The following is a 24,975-nucleotide window of genomic DNA, read 5'->3' on the forward strand; positions in this document are numbered from 1 at the left end:
ATGCTCCTAATGAATTTTGTACCTATAGGACAGGAGTTCTCAAACTGGGGGTCACGACCTCTGAGGGGGTCACAAGGTTATTACATAGGGGCTCGTGAGTTGTCACCCTCCACCCCAAACCCCGCTTTGCAACCAGCATTTATAATGGTGTTAAATATATAAAAAAGTGTTTTTAATTTATAAGGGGGGTTGCACTGAGAGGCTTGCTATTTGAAAGGGGTCACCAGTACAAAAGTTTGTGAACCACTGCTATAGGATATAGTCTTTTTACACTGTTTCATGAAGCAGGGAGAGGAAAATAATTTATATTTATTTCTGTATTTTTAAGGGAAACTTACTGAAGAAGTTGGTAAGTTTCAATTTCCCTTTTCCCACAAATACACATTTTGACTTCAGTCTCAAAATGGTACATAGACTTGTTGGTTTCTTTGATTTATTTTTATTTTTCTTTGTTGGGCTGGGGAGGGTTGATGTGTGTGTAATAGGCTGGACCATTTTAGGCCTGATTGGATGTTTACAGAGAACCCTCTCCCTTTAAAAGTTCTTCCAATTAGGGGTTGAGGTTGGCATAGCTACATGTCTGAGGGGTGTAGGTTTTCAGTGCAGACCAGCTCTCAGTCTCAGAGTCTTTCAGAAGAATCTATAGATGTCTGGCTTGTCAATGAAGTTGGGATGAAGTAGGAATCTTCTGCAATATTTTTATGAATTCTATGTATGCCTCAGTTTCCTCTATATGTGACATTGTTACCCAGTGGGTAGAAAAGGACTGTTTGCTCTCAGGCTAAGAGACATCAGTATTGGTGTTATGGACCTTAGTCCCCATATCGATGGAGCATCTGAGAAGACAATGGCAAATCCAGTCACCGGATATTGACCCCTAGCAATCAACAACCCACAGGGAGATGGATTCCCCCACATCTAAGCAGGGAAGCTGAGCAACATTCCCCAGCTCAAGAACCAAGGACTGGAGAGCTGTGAGGTGGGGCATAAGAGCTGGCTGCTGGAAGGAGTCGGGGCTCTGACCTGTAGTCTGAACAAGGAGGTCGGATGGAGATACAGACAGAGCTTGAACACTGGGGTTCACTACAGAATCTGGGCTCTGGGCTGACCAGAATGGTCTATGTTTTAACCTTCAATTCTCTATGATAACCTAGGGCCTTCCTATGCTGTGTCCAGTTGATTAACACACCCGACTGTTTTGACAATGCTCTTTGAGTGCCACTGCAAATGCTTAGTGAGGTGCCTTTATCCCTGAAGAGTGTGCGAGTATCAGGAGTATCTCAGTTGGACTCACTGAACAGAGCTCAGAGTGCAAAGCAGGAGTGCTGAAGGCAGAGAGATCCAGTCTAAGGAGGCAGCAAAGCTGTGTGGCTTACCCAGGAGGAAGAGAGAGACGCCTAGGGAATCTGGCAGACTGAAGAGTCTAGAGACTGTTGCAAAGCTGGGGTTGTAGCAGCGATAAAGTGTTTGTGACAGAAGTTTCAATACAGCTAGATCCCAGAACAAGGTTTATCTTCAACCGCTCCCTGCTGCAGTCAGCTTGTACCTGGTCTGAAGGACTCTTGTGAGTGGCAGAGGATCACAAGTTGTCTTCCAGTGACTCTGTTGCAAGAATCAGCTACCTCTGAGTTCCAGCAGCCACCCTCTTCCTGCGACAAACTCTCCCTTTCAAGATCATTTCCTCCAAGTGGAGTAGGTCCTGCAGGATGCCTGTTTAACTCCAGTTGAGCCCAGAGGCATTTTTGTCTTTTCCTGACTGGGATGGGGATGTGCCCCAGAACAGGGTGTGATAATCTAGTTTCATAACATTTGGGGTAAGTCTAAATTAGATTAACTTTGCTCCAAAATGTTATTTGGGATGGTGGGGAAGCAATAGAAAAGAGGAAATTGAATAGAAATAATCACCCGGCTTTAACTTTGATGATAAAGAGAAACAACACATAAGGGAAGGAAAGCTCATAATAAATATTTATGTGTATTTCTGTTTATGTTTTAGGCAAACAAGATCTAGAAATTGGTAAGTGTCATTTTCCTTCCTCTGAGAAGAAAGTTTTTGTACAAAATTGGATCCTCATGTGGGAGTGTAATCAAGTTATTGATCACAGGCTCTGACTTTTCTTTTTGCCGGTGGGTGCTCCATCCCCACTCTGCCCTCTCCCCCGAGGCCCTGACTCCACTCTGCCCCTCCCCAAAGGTTCCCTCCCCTGAGCACCTCCCATCCACTCCTCTCTGCTTACTCCTCTGAGGGCCCCGTGCCCAATGCTCATTCCTCTCTACCCCGCCCCGGCGCCACTCATCTTCCATGTGCTGCAGGGGGCAGAGAGGAGCGAGTGGCGGGGGCTTCGGGGGAAGAGGCGAAGGGAGGGAAAGAAGGTGTGAAATACAGGTGGTGCCACCGTCCCTGGGTGCTGAGCCAGCCCCGGGGCCCACACCCAAACAGCTGATTGCTGGCCAGTGGGTGGGTGCTGAGCACCCCCTATTATTTTCCCATCAGTGCTTGAGCCCTGGAGCACCCACAGAGTCGGCAACTATGCATCGGTGGGTTAGGTGGCCTACTGGTTCGTACACTTAGTGCCGCCTCCCAGTGGGCAGGTCTTGGATTCCTGGCCCTCTTTTAATCGGTGCAGGGAGGTGGGCAGTGATAGGGGAGCCCAGGCGCACCCACTACACCAGGCTCTGATCCAGCACCCTAGGAGGGTCAACAATATCTGGCCTCCAAAGATATCCTCCAAATAACCCTACTTGGGTCACTTCCTACCAGCTTCTGGTCTTCCCCAGCTTCAAGTCCAAAATAAGGTGAAAAGAAAAAGAAAAGGCAACCAAACCATCAGCCCCAACCAGGCCTAAGTATGCAGTCAGTCCCTCGGGGAGGCTGCTCCAGTGCTCTTGTCAGTAACCTTCAGGGTAGGTTTGTCCCCCTCCTGTGCCTCTCCCTTCTGAGATGGGTTGCTCCCTTTTCAGCCCTTTCTCCAGTTGGAGCATGATCTGCAGGGCTGGAGGGGTGGGGTTACCTGGGCCCAGTACTGTTCTTTCACCCTGTCATGCCCAGTGTGGTATTTGTGTAGCCTCTCACACACCCTCCCCCTCAGACTCTGGGCTGTGGTGTCCTGCGGCTGGTTTGTGTCCCCACCATCCTGTGAGAAGTCCACATATATAGTTTCCATGCCTGAACAATGTACCAGTTGAAAGCTCTATGGCTGCATTGAGAGATGCCGCTGCATAATGCCTGGGTTATGGCCTGTCATTGACTTCAGCCCTTAGAGTGGTGGTGCATGGTCAGTTATTAGGCAGGAGGGCTGCCCCCACAAATAATAGCATAGGGCATCCATGGCTTGTTTTACCTCCAGGGCCTCCTTTCGATGACCTATTAGGCTACCTCATGTGGGAATAACTTCCTGCTGAGATAGAGAACAGGATGTTCTTCTCCTCCGAATTCCTGAGATAGCACTGCTACAAGTCTGATATCAGGCACATCTGTTTGGAGAATAAAGGGCTTTGAGATGGCTGAGTGGAATATTACTGGCTCCTGGATCACCCGGCTTTGTAGTGCCTGAAATGCCTTGTCACCGCTTTTGGTTCAGTGGATCCTTTTGGGTGCAGACATGGTAACGGAGTTTGGGATGAACTGTCAATAGTATCCCGCAGGCCACCAGGACTTGGACTTTTCCTCCAAAGGTCATAGCTCTCCCTCTCACCCTTCCCCCCGCCACAGCATACCCTAGGTAAGTGACTTCTTGGGTGGCCACCAGACACTTGGTTGGGTTGGCCGTCCAACTTGCCTCTTTGAGAGCCCAAAATACCGCAGCAACCTGTTTCATATGTTTTGCCCAGCTCTCACTGTAGAAGATGATACTGTCAATGGAGGTGGCCATGAAGGACCCATGCAGCCACAGCAACTGTCCATCAGCCACTGGAAAGTGGCAGTGTCCCCATGAAGTCCAAAGGGCATGGTTTTAAACTCGTCTATTCCATCACAGGCAGATTGTTTAATTGTTGTGGAGTTGTTTGCTTTTTAATGTACCCTTTATATTTATTTATTAAACACATTTTTGTTTGTTTGTTTACTTGGTTTTTTTTTTATGATTATTCTCATTGGGTGGCTATAACTATAAAATGTGGGGAAAAACTAACCTGGTAAATTTCACGCAAAAAACTAATTTGATTAATTGGTAAGCTATAGAGTAATTGGGTTTGTTTAGTCTTGCAAAGAGAAGGCTGAAGGGGGGGACATAATAATTTTTCAGTACACCTCTACCCTGATATAACGTGACCCGATATAACACGAATTAAAGTGCTGCCCGAGCCCCGCTGCTTTACCGCGTTATATCCGAATTCGTGTGAAGCCCTGGGCCCTTTAAATCACCGCCCGAGCCCAGCAGCCAGAGATTTAAAGGGCCAGAGGCACCAGCCGCTGTGGGGAGCCCCGGGTCCATTAAAGCGCCGCCCAAGCCCCGCTGCCAGAGCTCCGATTGTGATTTAAAGAGCCCGCGGTTCCCCACAGCGGCTGGAGCACTGGGCCCTTTAAATCACCGCCAGGGAGGCCGGTCCAGCCCGGCACGGCATACCGGCTCTTGCCGGTACGCCGTACTGGCTTACTTTCACCTCTGGATATAACGCGGTAAGACTTTTTGGCTCCTGAGGACCGTGTTATATCAGGATAGAGGTGTATATGAAAGGTTGTTCCAAGAAGGAGAAAGAAAAATTGTTCTCATTAACCTCTGAGGGTAGGACAAGAAGCAATGGGCTTAAATTGCAGCAGGGGTGGTTTAGGTTGGCCATTAGGAAAAACTTCCTAAGAGGCAGGGTAGTTAAGCAATGGAATAAATTGCCTAGGGAAGATGTAGACTCTCCATCACTGGAGATTTTTAAGAGTAGGTTAGACAAACACCTGTCAGGGGTGGTCTAGATAATACGTAGTCCTGCCACGAGTGCAAGGGATTAGACTTTCAGTCCTATGATTCTATGATTCTAATAGAACCACAGAGTTTACATCCGGAAGGGATGACCAGATCACCAGTCTGACCTCCTTAAGAAGAAACTGAATAGAAATAGTTTCTAAGCCTTAATTATCATATTGATGATAATGAGAAATAAAACATAAGAAAAGGGAAACAACAAACAATATGTGTATTTCCATTTAATTTTTAGGCAAACGAGATATAGAAATTGGTAAGTGTCATTACCCTTCCTCGGACAACATTTCTTTTTTGTATGAAATTGGATCCTGATATGGGAGTTTGTTTAATTCCTGTGGAGGCGTTTGCTTTTCAATTTAACTTTTTAAATGCTGGTATAATATTTAACCTGTTTTGGTTTGTTTGTGTGTTTGTTTTTTTCATTATATTTTTTTGGTTGGGGATTACAGTAACTTGATAAAATGTGGGGAAACACTAAATTGGATAGATTTCCCACCAAAATTTAATTTGAAATACCGATAAGCAATAGAGTCACAGAGTTTAAGACCAGAAGAGACCACTGGTCTGTCTCTTGTCTGACATCCTGAAGATGAGGTTGATTTCTCTCCGCCTTCACTGTCATATTGATGAAAAATAGAACTAAAACATAAGAAAATGGAGATGACAAACAAAATATACGTTTATTTCTCTTTTATTTTTTAGACAAACGAGATAAAGAAATAAGTAAGTGTCATTATCCTTCCTCTCACAAGAAAGTTTTTATACCAGTTTGGATTCTCATGTGGGAGTTTGTTTAATTGTGGTGGAGGTGTTTGTTTCAAATGTAACTTTTTAAATTGTTGCAATATGAAATCTTTTGTTTACTTGCTTTTCTATTATTGCTATCATCCTTTTTGGTGTGTATAGGCCGTAGTTTTGTAATGTAACTTTAATAAATGTGGGGAAAGACTAAACTGGATGAATTTCACAGCAGAAGCTAATGTGAGAAATTGATAAACAATAGAGTCATAGAGTCACAGAGTTTAAGTCAAGAAGGAATGACCGGATCCTCTAGTCTGACCTCCTTAAAAGGAGATTGAATAGAAGTAATAATCTCTCAACCTTAATTTTCATATTGATAAGAACATAGGAACATAAGAACGGCCATACTGGATCAAACCAAAGGTCTATCTAGCCCAGTATTCTGTCTTCTCACAGTGGCCAATGCCAGGTGCCCCAGAGGGAATGAACAGAACAGATAATCATCAAGTGATCCATCCCCTGTTGCCCATTCCCAGTTTCTGGCAAACAGAGGCTGGAGACACCATCCCTGTCTATTCTGGATATTAGCCATTGACCGATCTATCCTCAATGAATTTATTTAGTTCTTTTTTGAACCCTGTTATAGTCTTGACTTTTACAACATCCTCTGGTAAGGAGTTCCACAGGTTGACAGTGCGTTGTGTGAAAAAATACTTCCTTTTGTTGGTTTTGAACCTGCTGCCTATTCATTTCATTTGATAACCCCTAGTTCTTGTGTTATGAGAAGAAGTAAATAATACTTCCTTATTTACTTTCTCCACATCAGTCATGATTTTATAGATCTCTAGCATATCTCCCCTTAGTCGTCCCTTTTCCACACTGAAAATCTTATTAATCTCTCCTCATATGGCAGCCGTTCCATACCCCTATTAATTTTTGTTGCCCTTTTCTGAACCTTTTCCAACTCCAATATATTTTTATGAGATGGGGCGACCACATCTGCACACAGTATTCAAGATGTAGGTGTACCATGGATTTATATAGAGGCAGTATGATATTTTCTGTTTTATTATCTATCCCTTTCTTAATGATTCCCAACATTCTGTACGCTTTTTTGACTGCGCTGCACATTGAGTGGATGTTTTCAGAGAACTATCCACAATGACTCCAAGATCTCTTTCTTGAGTGGTAACAGCTAATTTAGACCCCATCATTTTATATGTATAGTTGGGATTTTGTTTTCCAATGTGCATTACTTTGCATTTATCAACATTTAATTTCATCTCCCATTTTGTTGCCCAGTCACCCAGTTTGGAGACATACTTTTGTAGCTCTTTGCAGTCTGCCAGGGACTTAACTATCTTGAGTAGCTTTGTACCATCTGCAAATTTTGCCACCTCACTGTTTACCCCCTTTTCCAGATCATTTATAAATATGTTGAATAGGACTATACCCAGTACAAACCTCTAGGGGACACCACTATTTACCTCTCTCCATTCTGAAAACTGACCATTTATTTCCATCCTTTGTTTCCTATCTTTTATCCAGTTACCAATCCGTGAGAGGACCTTCCCTCTTACTTCACGACTACTTACTTTGCTTAAGAGCCTTCGGTGAGGGACCTTGTCAAAGCTTTCTGAAAATCTAAATATACTATTTCCACTGAATCCCCTTTATCCACATGCTTATTGACACCCTCAAAGAATTCTAGTAGATTGGTGAGGCATGATTTCCCTTTACAAAAACCGTGTTGACTCGTCCCCAACAAATTATATTCATTTATGTATCTGGCAATTTTGTTCTTTTCTATAGTTTCAGCCAGATTGCCCGGTACTGCAGTCAGGCTTACCGGCCTCTAATTGCCATGGTCACCTCTGGAGCCCTTTTTAAAAATTGGCATCACATTAGCTATCCTCCGGTCATCTGGTACACAAGCTGATTTAAATGATAGGTTACAGACTACAGTTGGTAGTCCTGCAATTTCACATTTGAGTTCCTTCAGAATTCTTGGGTGAATACCATCTGGTCCTGGTGACTTATTACTGTTAAATTCATCAATTTGTTCAAAACCTCCTCTATTGACACCTCAATCTGGGACAGTTCCTCAGATTTGTCACCTAAAAAGAATGGCTCAAGTTTGGGAATTTCCCTCACATCCTCAGCCACGAAGACGGATGCAAAGAATTCATTTAGTTTCTCCGCAATGGTCTTATTGACATTGAGTGCTCCTTTAGCATCTTGATCATCCAGTGGGTCTACTGGTTGTTTAGTAGGCTTCCTGCTGTTACCGAAATATCGGGTCCACCTAGCTGAGAGCCAATAACAGCCAGACAGAGATAAGGAAGAGTTGCTTTATTCTGCAGAAGAAAGGAGAGCTTTGCACCTTAGTACAAAAACTCTGTCTTACACACATTTTACAGATCCTTTATACAAATTCAGACAAAGGTCCTTGCAGTGTTAACACTTGATTGGTGGTTGTCAGACCCGTGCTTTTGCTATCTGGTCAGTGAAAACTGGCTTGGGACCAGCTCCAACTACCGTAAGGCCTTGAAGGGAAGACAGTTGAAAAGTTCAGGCTACTGTGTACTTGAAGTGTCTGCTTCCCCCTAATGGCCCTGGTTGACATAAAGGCTGCTCTGTTAAGGGGGGGGTCACTAGTAACTTTCACACTGCTTCTGATGTACTTAAAAATATTGCTATTACTTTTCGAGTCTTTGGCTAGCTGTTCTTCAAATAATTTTTTGGCCTTTCTAATTATATTTTTACACTTCATTTGCCAGAGTTTATGCTCCTTTCTATTTTCCTCACTGGGATTTAACTTCCACTTTTTAAAGGATGCCTTTTTGCCTCTCACTGCTTCTTTTTGCTGTTATACCACGGTGGCTCTTTTTTGGTTCTCTTACTATGTTTTTTAATTTGAGGTATATATTTAAATTGAGCCTCTATTATCGTGTCTTTAAAAAGTTTCCAGGCAGCTTGCAGGGATTTTACTTTTGGTGCTGTACTTTTTAATTTCTGTTTAACTAACCTCCTCATTTTTGTATAGTTCCCCTTTCTGTAATTAAATGCTACAGTGTTGGGCCACTGGTGTGTTTTCCCTGACACAGGGATGTTAAATTTAATTATGTTATGGTCGCTGTTACCAAGCGGTTCAGCTATTGTCACGGAGTGCAGGGGAGTCAGGGCCTGCACCCCTCCTCCTGAGATTCACCGTAACTCTCAGCCAGCCAGCAAAACAGAAGGTTTATTAGATGACAGGAACACAGTCCCAAGCAGAGCGTGTAGGTATAACCAGAACCCCTCAATCAAGTCCTTCTGGGCGGGTTTAGGGAGCTTAGACTCCAGTTTGGGGTTCCCTGTGTTGCACCACCCAGCCCAAACTGAAACTAAAAAACTCCTCCAGCAGCTTTCTCCCCCCTCCCCTCTGCTCCTCCTCTCCTTTGTTCAGTCTCCCTGGCAGAAGGTGTCACTTCTCCCAACCCCCCTCCTGGCTCAGGTTACAGCTCAGTGATCTTCCTTCAAGGGAAGTCCCCCATCCCCAATGTAACTTCCCTGCAACATTCCCAGGTCAAATCCGCCCCGCTCCCTGCTCCCTCACAGCTATATTCACCTCTTGGACCATATCCTATGCTCTGCTTAGGACCAAATCAAGAATTGCCTCTCCCCTTGTGGGTTCCAGAACTAGCTGCTCCAAGAAGCAGTCATTTAAAGTATCAAGAAACTTTTTCTCTGCATCCTGTCCTGAGGTGACAAGTACTCAGTCTATTTGGGGATAGTTTTTTATTTTAATAGCCTCTCTAATCTCCCTGAGCATTTCACAGTCACTATCACCATTCTGGTCAGGTGGTCAGTAATAAATCCCTACTGCTATATTCTTATTATTAGAGCATGGAATCACTATCCATAGAGATTCTATGGTATAGTTTGGTTCATTTAAGATTTTTACTTCATTTGATTCTACGCTTTCTTTCGCATATAGTGCCATTCCCCCACCATCACGACCTGTTCTGTCCTTCTGATATATTTTGTACCCTGGTATTACTGTGTCCCATTGATTATCCTCATTCCAGCAAGTTTCTGTGATTCCTATTTTATCAATATCCTCATTTAATATGAGGCACTCTAGTTCACCCATCTTATTATTTAGACTTCTAGCATTGGCATACAAGCACTTTATAAATTTGTCACTCTTTAGCTGTCTCCCATTACATGATGTAATTGAATGAGACTTTTTTTCATTTGACTGTTTCTCATCAGATCCTACCTGTATTTTATTATCTTCCATCCTCTCCTCCTTACTAGGACATAGAGAATCTCCTTTAGTAGTTCCTCCCCTAAGGCATGTGTCTGTCCGAACCACATGCTCCTCAGCACCTGTCGGCTTTCCCCCAGCCCTTAGTTTAAAAACTGCTCTATGACCTTTTTAATTTTAAGTGCCAGCAATCTGGTTCTGTTTTGGTTTAGGTGGAGCCCATCCTTCCTGTATAGACTCCCCCTTTTCCAAAAGTTTCCCCAGTTCCTAATAAATGTAAACCTCTCCTCCCTACACCATCATCCCATCCATGCATTGAAACCTGTAGTTCTGCCTGTCTAACTGGCCCTGTGCATGGAACTGGTAGAGAATGCTACCATGGAGGTCTTGGACTTCAATCTCTTACCTAGCAGCCTAAATTTGGCCTCCAGGACCTCTCTCCTATCCTTTCCTATGTCATTGGCTCCTCCTCAGCACTACACAGAAGTCTATCTAGATGTCTTGAGATATCCACAACCTTCGCACCAGGCAGGCAACTCACCATGCGGTTCTCCCAGTCATCGCAAACTCAGCTATCTATCTTTCTAATGATGGAATCACTCATCACTAATACCTGTCTCTTCCTAATAACTGGAGTTCCCTCCCCCAGAGAGGTATCCTCAGTGCGAGAGGATGCAACATCATCTGGAAGGACGGTCCCAACTATCAAATAAACAGAAATAAAACATAAGAAAAGGGAAACTCTTAACAAACACTATGTGTATTTCTGTTTAATTTTCAGGCAAAAGAGATACAGAAATTGGTAAGTGTCATTATCCTTCCTCCGACAAGACAATTTTTACACCAAATTGGATCCTCATGTGGGAGCTTGTTTAATTGTGGTGGAGTTGTGTGCTTTTAAATTTAACTTTTAAAATTTTATTGCAATTTTAAACCTCTTTTTTTTTTTTGCATACTTCCTTTTTATTATTATTCTGTTGAGGGGAATATTGTACCTTAATAAAATGTAGGGAAAGACTAAACTGGATAAATTTCCCATGAAAAGCTAATTTGAGAAATTGATAAGCAATACAGTAATAGAGTCACAGAGTTTAAGACCAGAAGGGACCACAGGATCCTCTAGTCTGACATTCTGAGGACGAGTTTGATGTCTATCAGCCTTCACAGTCATATTGATGATAAAGAGAAATAAAACATAAGAAAAGGGGAACACGTAACAAAAACATGTATTTATTTCTCTTTAATTTTTAGATCTACGAGATAAAGACATAAGTAAGTGTCATTATCCTTCCTCTGACAAGAACATTTTTGTAACAAAATTGGATCCTCATGTGGCAGTTTGTTTAATTGTGGTGGAGGTATTTGTTTTCAAATGTAACTTTTAAAGTTGTTGCAACAGGAAACCTTTGTTTGTTTGTTTGCTCGTTGCTTTTTTATTATTATTATCATTCTCTTTTGGGAGGGTGGGGGGTGTTTTGTAATGTAACTTTATAATATGTGGGGAAAGACCAAAGTGGATAAATTTCACACCTAAAGCTCCTTTGAAAAACTTAGAAGCAATTGAGTCATAGAGTCACAGAGTTTAAGACCAGAAAGGACCACTGGATCCTCTCACCTGACTGTCCTGAACAGGAGGTTAAATAGAAATAATCTCTCAGCCTTAACATTAGTATTGATGATAAAGAGAAATAAAATATTAGAAAAGGGAAACCCCTAACAAACAATATGTGTATTTGGTTTAATTTTTAGACAAACGAGATATAGAAATTGTAAGTGTCATAATCCTTCTTCTGACAAGTATTATTTTTTGTGCCAGATTGGATCCTCATGTGGGAGCTTGTTTAATTGTTGTGGAGTTGTTTGCTTTTAAATTTAACTTTCAGAATTCTGTTGCAATATTCAACCTCTTTTTGTTTGTCTGTGTGCGTGCTTTTTGTTATTATTGTTTTTTTGGTTAGGGGTTTACTGTAGCTTCATATAATGTGGGGAAACACTAAATTGGATAAATTTCACACCAAAATTTAATTTGAAAAACTGATAAGCAATAGAATTACAGATTTAAAGACCAGAAGGGACCCCTGGATCCTCTTCTCTGACGTCCTGAAGAGGAGGTTGATTTCTCTCAGCCTTCGCTGTCCTATGCATGAGAAATAGAAATAAAATATAAGAAAATGGAAACCCCTTACAAAAATATATCTTTATTTCTCTTGAATTTTTAGATAAACGAGATAAAGAAATAAGTAAGTGCCATTATCCTTCCTCTGACAAGAAATATTTAGTAGCAATTTGAATCCTCATGTGGGAGTTTGTTTAATTGTGGTAGAGTTGTTTTCTTTTTAATTTAACTTTTAAAACCGTTGCAATCAAAAAACCATTTTTCATTTCTTTGCTAGCATGCTTTTTTCTTGTTTTTATTATCATCTTTTGGGAGGGTGTATAGGGTGTTTTGTAATGTAACTATAAAATGTGGGGAAAGACAAAACTGGATGAATTTCCCACCAGAAGCTAATTTGAAAAACTGATAAGCAATAGTCATAGAGTCACAGAGTTTAAGACCAGAAGGGATGGCCGGATCTTCTAGTCCAGTCGTCCCCAAAAAGAGCGTTGGGCCCCTAGGGGTATGTGGAGGAATGTTCGGAGTGGCGGGGGGGAGGCACAGTAGGGCCCTGGCCAGCCCCTACAAAGGGAAGGGAGGGAGCGCCGTCCAGCCCCGTTCTGCTTCCAGCCCAGCTCCGATCCCAGCAACAGCTCCACTCTGTCCTCTGCTCTGCCCCCAGCCCAGCTCTGCCCTCATTCCCTCTCTGCCCCCAGGCCAGCTCCACCTCTATTCCCAGTTCTCCTCTTCTCCCCAGTTCTTTCCCCAGCTCCGCTTTCAGCCCAAGCTCCTCTGCTGAGCCAACTGTGCAGTAATGGAGGGGGAGGGTGTTGCAGACTGATTCCATTACTGGTAATGGGGGGGAGGGGCAACAGGAAACGTTTTGGCACCACTTGTCTAGTCTGACCTCCTTAATAGGCGACTGAATAAAAATAATCTCTCCGTCTTAACTGTTGAAGTGATGATAAAGAGAAATAAACCATAAGAAAAGGGAAACTCCGAACAAACAATATGTGTATTTCTGTTTAATTTTTAGGCAAACTACATACAGAAATTGGTAAGTGTCATCATCCTTCCTCTGACAGGAAATATTTTGTACCTAATGGGATCTTCATGTGGGTTTAATTGTTGTGTAGTAGTTCACTTTCACAATTTTGTTGCAATATAAAACCTCTTTTTGTTTGTTTTCTTGCTTTTTATTAATATTCATTTTTGGAAGGGTTAATGTAATTCTGTAAAATGTGGGGAAGTGCTAAACTGGAGACATTTCACACCAAAAGCTAATTTGAAAAACTGATAAGCAATAGAGTCGTGGAGTTACAGACTTTAAGATCAGAAGGTATCACTGGATCCTCTCATCTGACATCCTGAAGAGGAGGTTGATTTCTCTCAGCCTTCGCTGTCGTATGCATGAAAAATAGAAATAAAACATAAGAAAATGGAAACCCCTTACAAAAATATATCCTTATTTCTCTTTAATTTTTAGACAAACGAGATAAAGAAATAAGTAAGTGTCACTATCCTTCCTCTGACAAGAAACCTTTTGTAGCAATTTCGATCCTCATGTGGGAGTTTGTTTAATTGTAGTGGAGGTGTTTTCTTTTTGATGTAACTTTTAACATTGTTGCAATAGGAAACCTTTTTTCATTTGTTTGCTAGTATGTTTTTTTCTTATTTTTATTATAATCTTTCTGGGGGGTGTATAGGGATTTGTTTTGTAATGTAACTTTATAAAATGTGGAGAAAGACTAAACTGGATGAATTCCCCACCAAAAGCTAATCAGAAAAACTGATAAGCAATAGTCAGAGTCACAGAGTTTAAGACCAGAAGGGATGGCCGGATCGTCTAGTCCAGTGGTCCCCAAACTGTGGGTTGGGCCCCTAGGGGTATGTGGAGGAATGTTCAGAGGGGTGCACAGCAGGGCCATGGCCAGCCCCTACGGGGGGAAGGGAGGGAGTGCCACCCGGCCACACTCTGCTCCCACCCCAACTCTGGCCTCAGCAGTAGCTCCACTCCGTCCTCTGCTCCACCCCCAGCCCAGCTCTGCCCTCATTCCCTCTCTGCCCCCAGGTCAGCTCCACCTCTATTCCCAGTTCTCCTCTTCTCCCCAGTTCTTTGCCCAGCTCCGCTTTCAGCCCAAGCTCCTCTGCTGAGCCAACTGTGCAGTAATGGAGGGGGGGGGTCGCACACGGATTCCATTATTGGTAATGGGGGCGAGGGGGCAACAGGAAAAGTTCTGGCACCACTGGTCTAGTCTGACCTCTTTAATAGGTGTGCGGCAGAGCATGACTCACCGGTGCAGCACCTCCTGCTGGTTGTCCAGGGAAGTAGCTCTCCAGCCTCCAGAGCACCCTCTGCAGGCCGGTGTCTCGCCTGCCACTGGCCCCTGTGTCCCTCCCGGACCCCCGGTTCCCTTCTAGATCAGGGTTCTGCCCCAGCAGTAACCTCCAATCTGGGTCTCCCCACCGAAAGGAACCCCCAACACCCCTTGCCTCAGTGGCTACTGCCAGTCATCATCTAGCCCCCACTCCCTGGGGCAGACGGCAGTCTGTAAACCACTCATCATCGGCAAGGCAGGTTGGACCAGCTGCCTCTGCCTATCTCTGGGCTGCCCCTCTGCAGCCCCAGTACCCTTTTGTGGGCCCTTAACTCAGCCTGGGGTTTTGCTTGGCTGGAGCTCTCCAGCTCCCTCTGCTCTTCCCCAGCACTGCTCCTCCTCAGGTACCCTCCTCAGCTTCCCAAGCAGCCACATCCTTCTCTCCCAAAGGAGCTAGAGAGAGAATTTTTCAGCCTTCTTATAGGGCCAGCTGTGGCCTGATTGGGGCATGGCCCCACCTGTGACTGCTTGCCCCAATCTGCCCTAGCACTTCTCCACCACCACCCTCTCCAGGGCTGCTTTAACCCCCTCAGGGCAGGAGCGGGGTAATCACCCCGCTACAAAGTGATTGAATAAAAATAATCCCCGTCTTAACTATTGTAGTGATGATAAAGAGAAATAAAACATAAGAAAAGGGAAACCCCAAACAAACAATATGTGTATTTCTGTTTAATTTTTAGGCAAACTAGGGTAGGAGAGACATCCTGGAGGCCAAATTTAGGCTGCTAGGGAAGAGACTGAAATCCAGGACCTTTATGGCATTCTCAGAAATGCTCCCAGTTCCACGCGCAGGGCCAGGTAGGCAGGCAGAGCTTCAGAGTCTCAATGCGTGGATGAGACGATGGTGTAGAAAGGAGGGGTTCAGATTCATTAGGAACTGGGGAAACTTTTGGGATGGGGGGAGCCTATACAGGAGAGACGGGCTCCACCTAAACCAAAGTGGAACCAGACTGCTGGCACTTAACATTAAAAAGGTTGTAGAGCAGTTTTTAAACTAGGAGATGGGGGAAAGCCGACTGCTGCAGAGGACCATGTGGATCGGACAGAGACATCTCTTAGAGGAGAGTCTATTGATAGAGATTCTCTAGGTTATAGTCAGGAACAGAGGATGGAAGAGGATATTGTAAGGGCCAGATCAGATGAGAAACATTCACATAAAAAATAATCTGACACATCAGAAAAGGGCAGACAAATAAACAGTGACAAGCTTTTAAAGTGCTTGTACACAAATGCTAGAAGTCTAAATAATAAGATGGGTGAACTAGAGTGCCTCGTGATAAAGGAGGATATTGATATAATAGGCATCACAGAAACCTGGTGGACTGAGGACAGTCAATGGGACACAATCATTCTGGGGTACAAAATATATCGGAAGGACAGAACAGGTCGTGCGGGGGGGGGGGAGGGGGCGCGAGTGGCACTATATGTGAAAGAAAATGTAGAATCAAATGAAGTAAAAATCTTAAGTGAATCCACATGTTCCATAGAATCTCTATGGATAGTAATTTCATGCGCTAATAAGAATATAACATTAGCGATCTATTATCGACCACCTGACCAGGACAGTGATAGTGATGGTGAAATGCTAAGAGAAATTAGAGAGGCTATCAAAATTAAGAACTCAATAATAGTGGTGGATTTCAATTATCCCCATACTGACTGGGAACATGTCACCTCAGAACGAAATGCAGAGACAAAATTTCTCGATACTTTAAATGACTGCTTCTTGGAGCAGCTGGTATGGGAACCCACAAGGGGAGAGGCAACTCCAGATTTAGTCCTGAGTGTAGCACAGGAGCTGGTCCAAGAGGTAATAATAACAGGACCACTTGGAAATAGTGACCATAATATAATAACATTTAACATCCCTGTGGTGGGAAGAACATCTCAACAGCCCAACACTGTGGCATTTAATTTCAAAAGGGGGAACTATGCAAAAATGAGGGGTTTAGTTAAACAGAAATTAAAAGGTACAGTGACTAAAGTGAAATCCCTGCAAGCTGCATGGGCACTTTTTAAAGACACCATAATAGAGGCCCAACTTCAATGTATACCCCAAATTAAGAAACACAGTAAAAAAACTAAAAAAGAGCCACCGTGGCTTAACAACCACATAAAAGAAGCAGTGAGAGATAAAAAGACTTCCTTTAAAAAGTGGAAGTCAAATCCTATCGAGGTAAATAGAAAGGAGCATAAACACTGCCAAATTAAGTGTAAAAATGTAGTAAGAAAAGCCAGAGGAGTTTGAAGAACAGCTAGCCAAAAACTCCAAAGGAAATAACAAAATGTTTTTTAAGTACATCAGAAGCAGGAAGCCTGCTAAACAACCAGTGGGGCCCCTCGATGATAGAGATAGAAAAGGAGCGCTTAAAGACAAGAAAGTAATTGTGGAGAAACTAAACAAATTATTTGCTTCAGTCTTCACGGCTGAGGCTGTTAGGAAGATTCCCAAACCTGAGCCGGCTTTTGTAGGTGACAAATCTGAGGAACTGTCACAGATTGAAGTGTCACTAGAGGAGGTTTTGGAATTAATTGATAAACTTAACATTAACAAGTCACCAGGACCAGATGGCATTCACCCAAGAGTTCATTTAAAGAACTCAAATGTGAAATTGTGGCACTATTAACTAGAGTTTGTAACCTGTCCTTTAAATCGGCTTCTGTACCCAATGACTGGAAGATAACTAATGTAATGCCAATATTTTAAAAAGGCTCTAGGGGTGATCCCGGCAATTACAGACCGGTAAGTCTAACGTTGGTACCGGGCAAATTAGTCAAAACAATAGTAAAGAATAAAATTGTCAGACACATAGAAGAACATAAATTGTTCGGCAAAAGTGAACATGGTTTCTCTAAAGGGAAATCGTGTCTTACTAATCTATTAGAATTCTTTGAAGGGGTCAACAAACATGTGGACAAGTGGGATCCAGTGGACATAGTGTACTTAGATTTCCAGAAAGCCTTTGACAAGGTCCCTCACCAAAGGCTCTTATGTAAATTAAGTTGTCATGGGATAAAAGGGAAGGTCCTTTCATGGATTGAGAACTGGTTAAAAGACAGGGAACAAAGGGTAGAAATTAATGGTAAATTCTCAGATTGGAGAGGGGTAACTAGTGGTGTTCCCCAAGGGTCAGTCCTAGGACCAATCCTATTCAACTTATTCATAAATGATCTGGAGAAAGGGGTAAACAGTGAGGTGGCTAAGTTTGCAGATGATACTAAACTGCTCACAATAGTTAAGACCAAAGCAGACTGTGAAGAACTTCAAAAAGATCTCACAAAATTAAGTGATTGGGCAACAAAATGGCAAATGAAATTTAATGTGGATAAATGTAAAGTAATGCACATTGGAAAAAATAACCCCAACTATACATACAATATGATGGGGGCTAATTTAGCTACAACAAATCAGGAAAAAGATCTTGGAGTCATCGTGGATAGTTCTCTGAAGATGTCCACGCATTGTGCAGAGGCGGTCAAAAAAGCAAACAGGATGTTAGGAATAATTAAAAAGGGGATAGAGAATAAGACAGAGAATATATTATTGCCCTTATATAAATTGATGGCACGCCCACATCTTGAATACTGTGTACAGATGTGGTCTCTTCATCTCAAAAAGATATATGGCACTAGAAAAGGTTCAGAGAAGGGCAACTAAAATGATAAGGGGTTTGGAGAGGGTCCCATATGAGGAGAGATTAAAGAGGCTAGGACTTTTCAGCTTGGAAAAGAGGAGACTAAGGAGGGATATGATAGAGGTATATAAAATCATGAGTGATGTGGAGAAAGTGGATAAGGAAAAGTTATTTACTTATTCCCATAATACAAGAACTAGGGGTCACCAAATGAAATTAATAGGCAGCAGGTTTAAAACAAATAAAAGGAAGTTCTTCTTCACACAGTGCACAGTCAACTTGTGGAACTCCTTACCTGAGGAGGTTGTGGAGGCTAGGACTATAACAGCATTTAAAAGAGAACTGGATTTTCATGGAGGTTAAGTCCATTAATGGCTATTAGCCAGGATGGGTAAGGAATGGTGTCCCTAGCCTCTGTTTGTCAGAGGGTGGAGATGGATGGCAGGAGAGAGATCACTTGATCATTACCTGTTAGGTTCACTCCCTCTGGGGCACCTGGCATTGGCCACTGTCGGTAGACAGGATACTGGGCTAGATGGACCTTTGGTCTGACCCAGTACGGCCGTTCTCATGTTCTTATGTACATATAGAAATTGGTAAGTGTCATTATCCTTCCTCTGACAGGAAATATTTTATACCTAATGGGAGCCTCATGTGGGAGTTGGTTTAATTGTTGTGGAGTTGTTTGCTTTTAAATGTAACGTTTACAATTTTGTTGCAATATGAAACCTCTTTTTGTTTGTTTTCTTGCTTTTTATTACTATTATTTTTTGGAAGCATTAGTGTAATTGTGTAAAATGTGGGGAAGTGCTAAACTGGATAAATTTCACACCAAAAACTAACTGGAAAAACTGATAAGCAATAGAGCCATTGAGTCACAGAGTTTAAGATCAGACAGTACACGGGATCCTCTCGTCTGCTGTCCTGAAGAGGAGGTTGATGTCTCTCAGCCTTCACTGTCATATAGATGATAAAGAGAAATAAAACATAAGAAAATGAAAATGCCTAACAAAATATATATTTATTTCTCTTTAATTTTTAGACAAACGAGATAACGAAATAAGTAAGTGTCATTATCCTTCCTCAGAAAAGTAACTTTTTCTACCATTTTGGAGTCCCATGTGGGAGTTTGTTTAATTGTGGTGGAGTTGTTTGCTTTTAAATTTAATTTTTAAAATGGTTTCATTAGGAAACCTTTTTTAGTTTGTTTGCTTTTATTATTATTATAATTCTTTTGGGAGAGTGGGGGTTGTTTTTTAATGTAACTATAAAATGTGGGGAAAGGCTAAACTGGATGAATTTCACACAAAAAGCTAATTTGAAAAATTTATAAGCAATACAGTAGTAAAGTAGGTAGTGGCCAAGAAAATATGGCCCAGGAAGAATTGTGGGAAGGCACTGGAGAACTATCAGCTCCTGAGATGGATAACCTCCCTCCACATTGTAAAGTAGGCAGGTAACCAAGCTGAATTAAAGTGGTACCTGGGCTACAGCCTATACTCAAAGTCTTGCCAGCCAGCCTGGGTGTAAAGCACCAACAAACTTTAGTCCGAGTTTTTGTGCTTGCGCAATAGACAGATTGGGGCAACACCCAGGTAAGATCCTGGGCTAACTCCGCAGTAAAGATCCACCCTGGGAGAGAAACACACATGCAACCCAGTGGAGGTTCTGATGAACTTAGAACTTTCTTTTCCCCTCGGTGTATTAGTTTGTACAATATTGAATCATGCAATACTTGTTCAGAGCAGCTCTCATCTCTAATCATGTGGTTGTTTTTAGGGTGGAGAAAATCTGTGGCACCTATAGAAGAAGGTAAGTAAAGATCATATTTTATCAATGTCCGAATATCAGTCCCTATGAGGCAATGTGCCTCTTTTTCCTTGAATGAGGGAGTGGATGTGATAGTTCAGGTACCTCCCCAGCACCCTGCATTTCACGGTGCATCACAAGGTGAGACAGGATTTGTACCTATGTCCTACCACATCATAACGAATCTACATCATTTTACATCTACTCTTCCTGACCCTCCACCGCCCACATGTGCACTGCACCCTGCAGAGATCTGTGACAGCAGCTGCCACTCATTGTACAGATCCAGTGGGACATGCACCTCCACAGCCACTTCTCCAGGGGGAGTTTGTTTTATCTCTCTGTGCTGATGGCCAATCTCCAATTTCTCTCCGTTTCTTCCTTCATCTTTTGCCCTCTGAAGAAGGCCAGGAGCTCTGCAATGACCCCATGCTGACGGGGTGAGCAGGGACTGTGTCTGTATGTGACCCTTGCTCCAGTCTCAAGCAGGGGAACAGAGTCTTGATCACTGACAGGGGCTCTTCTGGCTCCATTATACACATCTGGGGAGCTCCTGTGATCAGAGCTGTGAGCTTGTCTCTTTTCTCCTGTCTCCATCCAGCATGATCTCAGCATTCTCCCGTCTCTGGTAAACAGGACGTCACTTTAGCCTCCCCATCACTAGCATGACCCTCTCCCTCTTTCCTGCAGCCACCTATTCTACACTTCCCCCCTCCCCCAGTGGCAAATTAGCCACTGGGCCAATGGGGCCTGTGCTCAGGGGCCCTGGCCAATTGTGTGGCCAATGAAAAATGGGTGCCTCTGCGCCCTGACCCGATTTGCCTTCCCGGCACTCCTGCCAGAGAGTGGGGTCAGGGCTAGGGGGCTTGCCCTGCTCCACCCACCCAGCACTCCAGCCTGGGAATGGGATTGGGGTGCGGGGGCTTGCCCCACTCTCCAGCTGAAGTGCCAGGTGGGCAGAGCAGGGCAAGCACCCGTGCCCTGACCCCATTTCCCCAGCAGAAGCACATGGGGGGCGGTGGGACTTCAGGAAGTAGAGGTGGGGAGGGGTCCCCACTTGCTCTGGCCTAGGGCCCCACAAAACCCTAATCCACCCCTGATCCCCCCCCACTTGTAGCCTCTGCCTCATTCTACCGTGAACCCCCTTCCCTTGTGTTAACCCCTCACTCCCTGCCCCATGCTAATGTACTTTTGTGCTGTGACAGTTGCTGAGCAGTGAAATTCTGGGCTTGTTCAATCCTGGTACCGTGTGGCCTGGTGCTGCCTGAGCTGTGACATTTCAGAGCAGGCCGGGTGCAGTGGGGAGGCCCCATAGCAAAGTCCAGCACAGGGGCAGCTGGGACACAGAGAGATTTAAGGTGGGAGGGGGAGTGGGAGCTCTGTCAATGATCACTAAGTTGTATCATTTGCTGGGGCTCCCAGAGTCTCTAGTCCCCTCCCGGGGGAGACATGGGGGCAGGAGGGAAAAGATTCTGTGTCTCGGGCCTGGCCCAGCTGATTGTTTCACTGACCCGTCTCTGCCGGGAGGTGGTGGTGGGGGGGTGACTCTCCCCAGCACTGTGCTGAGAGCTGAGAGCTAACGGGTAAATCCTGGAGGAAGGAGATTCCCTGAGTCACTCTCCAGCTGGGCAGATCCTGTCACTGACTCCATCAAACCTTCCCCCAGGGCTGAGCTCTGCCCCTATCACTCTGATTCTCTCTCCCCAGTGAATGTGACTCTGGATCCAGACACGGCTCATCCCCAACTCGTCCTGTCTGAGGATCGGAAAATTGTGTATTGGGGAGACACGTGGGAACTACTGCCCAACAATCCTGAGAGATTTGACACTGAACTCTGTGCGCTGGGCTGCGAGGGATTCACCTCGGGGAGACATTGCTGGGAGGTGGAGGTGGGGGATGGGCGATCCTGGGCTGTGGGGGTGGCCAGAGAATCTGTGGGGAGGAAGGGACGGATCAGCTGTAGCCCTAAGGGCGGAATCTGGGCTATTGGGTGGGGGGAGGGTCAGTTCCGGGCTCTCACCTCCCCTGTGACCCCCCTGTACCTGAGCCGGGCCCCCAGCAGGATCCGGGTTTGTCTGGACTGTGACCGGGGGCAGGTGACATTTATCGATGCTGGTGGCGAGGCCCCGATCTTCACTTTCCCGCCGGGCTCCGTCCCTGGGGAGAGAATCCGACCCTGGCTCTGGGTGGGGGGATCCTGGCTCAGACTGTGTCCCTGAGACTGGAAACCCTGCAATTAGCATCTCTAGCCTCACACACCCCAGTCTCTATGACTCTGTAGGACTCCCATCTACCCAGCCCCTAGCTCCTCATCTCTATGACTCCTGGAAGCTCCTCCCCCTCTCTTCAGCCCCAGGGATGGGAGGGGGAGGGGGAAGAATCCCTGGGGCTGCAGGAGGGGCAGGGGGGCCCAGAAGGGCAGAGGTGGGGCCTGGGCATGGGGCAGAACTAACAGCCAGGCTGGGGACAGGCAGATGTGGGGGTGGCAGGGACACAATTAATTAATCAGGGTTCGGGAGGTTTGGGGAGAAGCTGGAAGCTCCGCAGCAGCAGGGAGTGGTTTGTACAGATCTGTGGGATTAGATCTCATTGGGGTCTCCCAGCCAGAGCTCGGGTATGTCTATACTTACCTCCGGGTCCGGCGGTAAGCAATCGATCTTCTGGGATCGATCCCGGAAGTGATCGCCGTCGACGCCGGTACTCCTGCTCCGCGAGAGGAGTACGCGGCATCGACGGGGGAGCCTGCCTGCCGCGTCTGGACCCGCGGTAAGTTCGAACTAAGGTACTTCGACTTCAGCTACGTTAATAACGTAGCTGAAGTTGCGTATCTTAGTTTGAAGTGGGGGGTTAGTGTGGACCAGGCCCCACTGTGGCAGGGGCCCAAGTCACTATCCCCTGTAACTACAGGAGAACCGGCAACACTGTAATTATCACACACATGCGGGATGGGCAGGAAGAGTTTAAAAATCAGAAGATAAAGCAGGATACATTGTATATTGTTTTGAGCCCTCATATTTTGGGGGGGGGGTCAATTTCATGATTTTTGGTTCTGACTCATGATTTTTAAGTTTGAGTCACAGGTTGGGGGTGGGGGCTGGCTGGGCTGAACCAGAGGGAACAGAGAAAACAAAAGGAAAAGATAAAGTAAAACAAAATAAACAGAGTCCTGGACAAAGGGTGAAAATTAAATATAAAAACAATGAAAGGAAAACACTCTGAAGAGGGGAACAGCCAGAGGCAAGGAGAGCAGAAGGGATAAACTCCAGGGAAAGAATGGAGAACATAAGGGGGAATGATCTGTGACAGGGATTAGAAGAGAGTGGAAGACACAGAGAAATAAACCGGGATGGAAATCAAGGGGTAGCTGTGTTAGTCTGTATCTACAAAAACAACAAGGAGCCTGGTGGCACCTTAAAGACTTACAGATTTATTTGGGCATAAGCTTTCATGGGTAAAAACCTCACTTCTTCTGATGCATCTGAAATCTGTTAGTCTTTAAGGTGCCACCAGACTCCTTGTTGTTTTCGGGATGGAAATGAGTGCTAGAAAAATAGTGTGTAAAAATGAACAGTGTGACAGAGAAGGGAGAAGAAAAGGGACAGAGATTTATAAAATGTCACTGAAGGTGTGACTGTCACTCATTAATTGTATTTGTTACTTCCTTGACTTCGTTACCTGTCATAAAAAGACAGTTAAGGGTTAATTCCTCTTTTACCTGTAAAGGGTTCAAAAGTTCACATAGCCTAGCTGACACCTGACCAGAGGAACCAATGGGGGGACAAGATGCTTTCAAAGAGGGAGGAGGGAAAAAAGTCTTTGTCTGTTCAGTAAGTGTTTGTGCTGGTGTGTGAAAGATCCAGGAATCAGCCATCTAACATTTCTTAAAAGTAGTAAGTATTTAGAGAAGGAATGTATTAGATTATTTTTATTTTCTTTTGTGACTTCTTTTGCATAAGAGGGAAAATCAAATTGGGTTTCTTTTGTGTAACTTTAAGGTTTTTCCCAGAGGGAAATCCTCTGTGTTTTGAATCTGTTGTCTGTGAGATTTCCGTGCATGATAATCTCACAGAGGTATTCCTTTCACCTTTTTCTTCTCTTTAATTAAAAGTCTTCTTTTAAGAACCTGATTGATTTTTCCTTGTTTTACGATCCAAAGGGTTTGGATCTGGACTCACCAGGAATTGGTGGTGGTGGTGGTGGTGGGGATTTTCTTGAGTCTACTCAGGAAAAAGGGTATACAGACTTGGGGGAGGGGAATTAGTCTCAAATCCTGCCAGGAAAGGGGGGGGGGTGATTGATTTCTCCTTGTTTTAAGATCCAAGGATTTTGGATTGTGTTTACCAGGGAATTGGTGAGGAGCTGCCCAGGAGAGTGGGAGGATAAAGACTTAGGAAATATTTTGGGGGAAGGCAGAGTTTCCAAATAACTCTCCCATAAACCTTTGTTTAAACTATTTGGTGGTGGCAGCTACTAGATCTAAGCTGGTAAATAAGCTTAGAGGAGTATTTCATGCAGGTCCCCACATCTGTACCCTAAAGTTCAGAGTGAGGAAAGAACCTTGACATTGCCATTTCAGTTTCATTAAAAATAACTGTTCCCAAAACTTGTGGGTCTGTTTTCCATTGTTGTGGGTATTAAAGCTGCTTCTCAACTCCTTTGCACTCTGATGGGTATTTTCAGTAAATAAAGAATGAAAGACGATTCTGATTTGTTCCTTTTACATTTTCCAGCTGCAGTTATTAGGGGCAGAGTCGTGGGATTTGCTTCCCTACTTGGTTGTGTCCCCCCAGCACCAGCAGGGAATACAGCGCCATGTCCCTCTGATGAGAGCTGGGGTTTCACTGTGACATGTTGCTATCCAATCTGCACTCTGTTCCTTGTGTTGTCTACAGCCATGTCAATCAGGAATTCCTCAACTGGGCTGAGCACATGGTGCTGACTCTTCTATTTCCAGAGGTGTTGAATTTATTCAAAGGTGGCTAAAGAGATATGAACTATGCTGTTCATATTTCTTCTGTCCATCAGCAATTGCTGTGGTGTTCACGGGGTGCGGAGGGGCGGGTCATGGGATGGGACCTCCTCCCAGAGACAGTCTCTGGGGGTTTGTCTACACTAGGGTGCAGGTTTCTCTCTCTCTTTGTACAATCTG

General features: G+C 44.3%; 1 protein-coding gene across 3 annotated transcripts in view; it reads left to right on the plus strand.

The window, feature by feature from the left end:
• LOC117886920 (butyrophilin subfamily 1 member A1-like) overlaps positions 1-22,045 on the plus strand; it is a 143,886-nt gene extending 121,841 nt beyond the window's left edge. The window contains exons 8-16 of one of the 3 annotated variants that reach the window (XM_034789067.1): positions 329-349; positions 1,997-2,017; positions 5,149-5,169; positions 5,619-5,639; positions 13,041-13,061; positions 13,491-13,511; positions 19,060-19,080; positions 19,797-19,829; positions 21,534-22,045. In XM_034789067.1, coding sequence (XP_034644958.1) covers positions 329-349; positions 1,997-2,017; positions 5,149-5,169; positions 5,619-5,639; positions 13,041-13,061; positions 13,491-13,511; positions 19,060-19,080; positions 19,797-19,829; positions 21,534-22,045 — 692 coding nt within the window. Of the gene's footprint in view, positions 1-328; positions 350-1,996; positions 2,018-5,148; positions 5,170-5,618; positions 5,640-10,690; positions 10,712-13,040; positions 13,062-13,490; positions 13,512-19,059; positions 19,081-19,796; positions 19,830-21,533 lie in introns of all 3 variants that reach the window. The other 2 variants (XM_034789068.1, XM_034789070.1) reach the window with 2 other exon arrangements.
• Positions 22,046-24,975: the final 2,930 nt, after the last annotated feature.

Source organism: Trachemys scripta, chromosome 14 (genome assembly GCF_013100865.1).
Source record: "Trachemys scripta elegans isolate TJP31775 chromosome 14, CAS_Tse_1.0, whole genome shotgun sequence".
Lineage (NCBI taxonomy): Eukaryota > Metazoa > Chordata > Testudines > Emydidae > Trachemys > Trachemys scripta.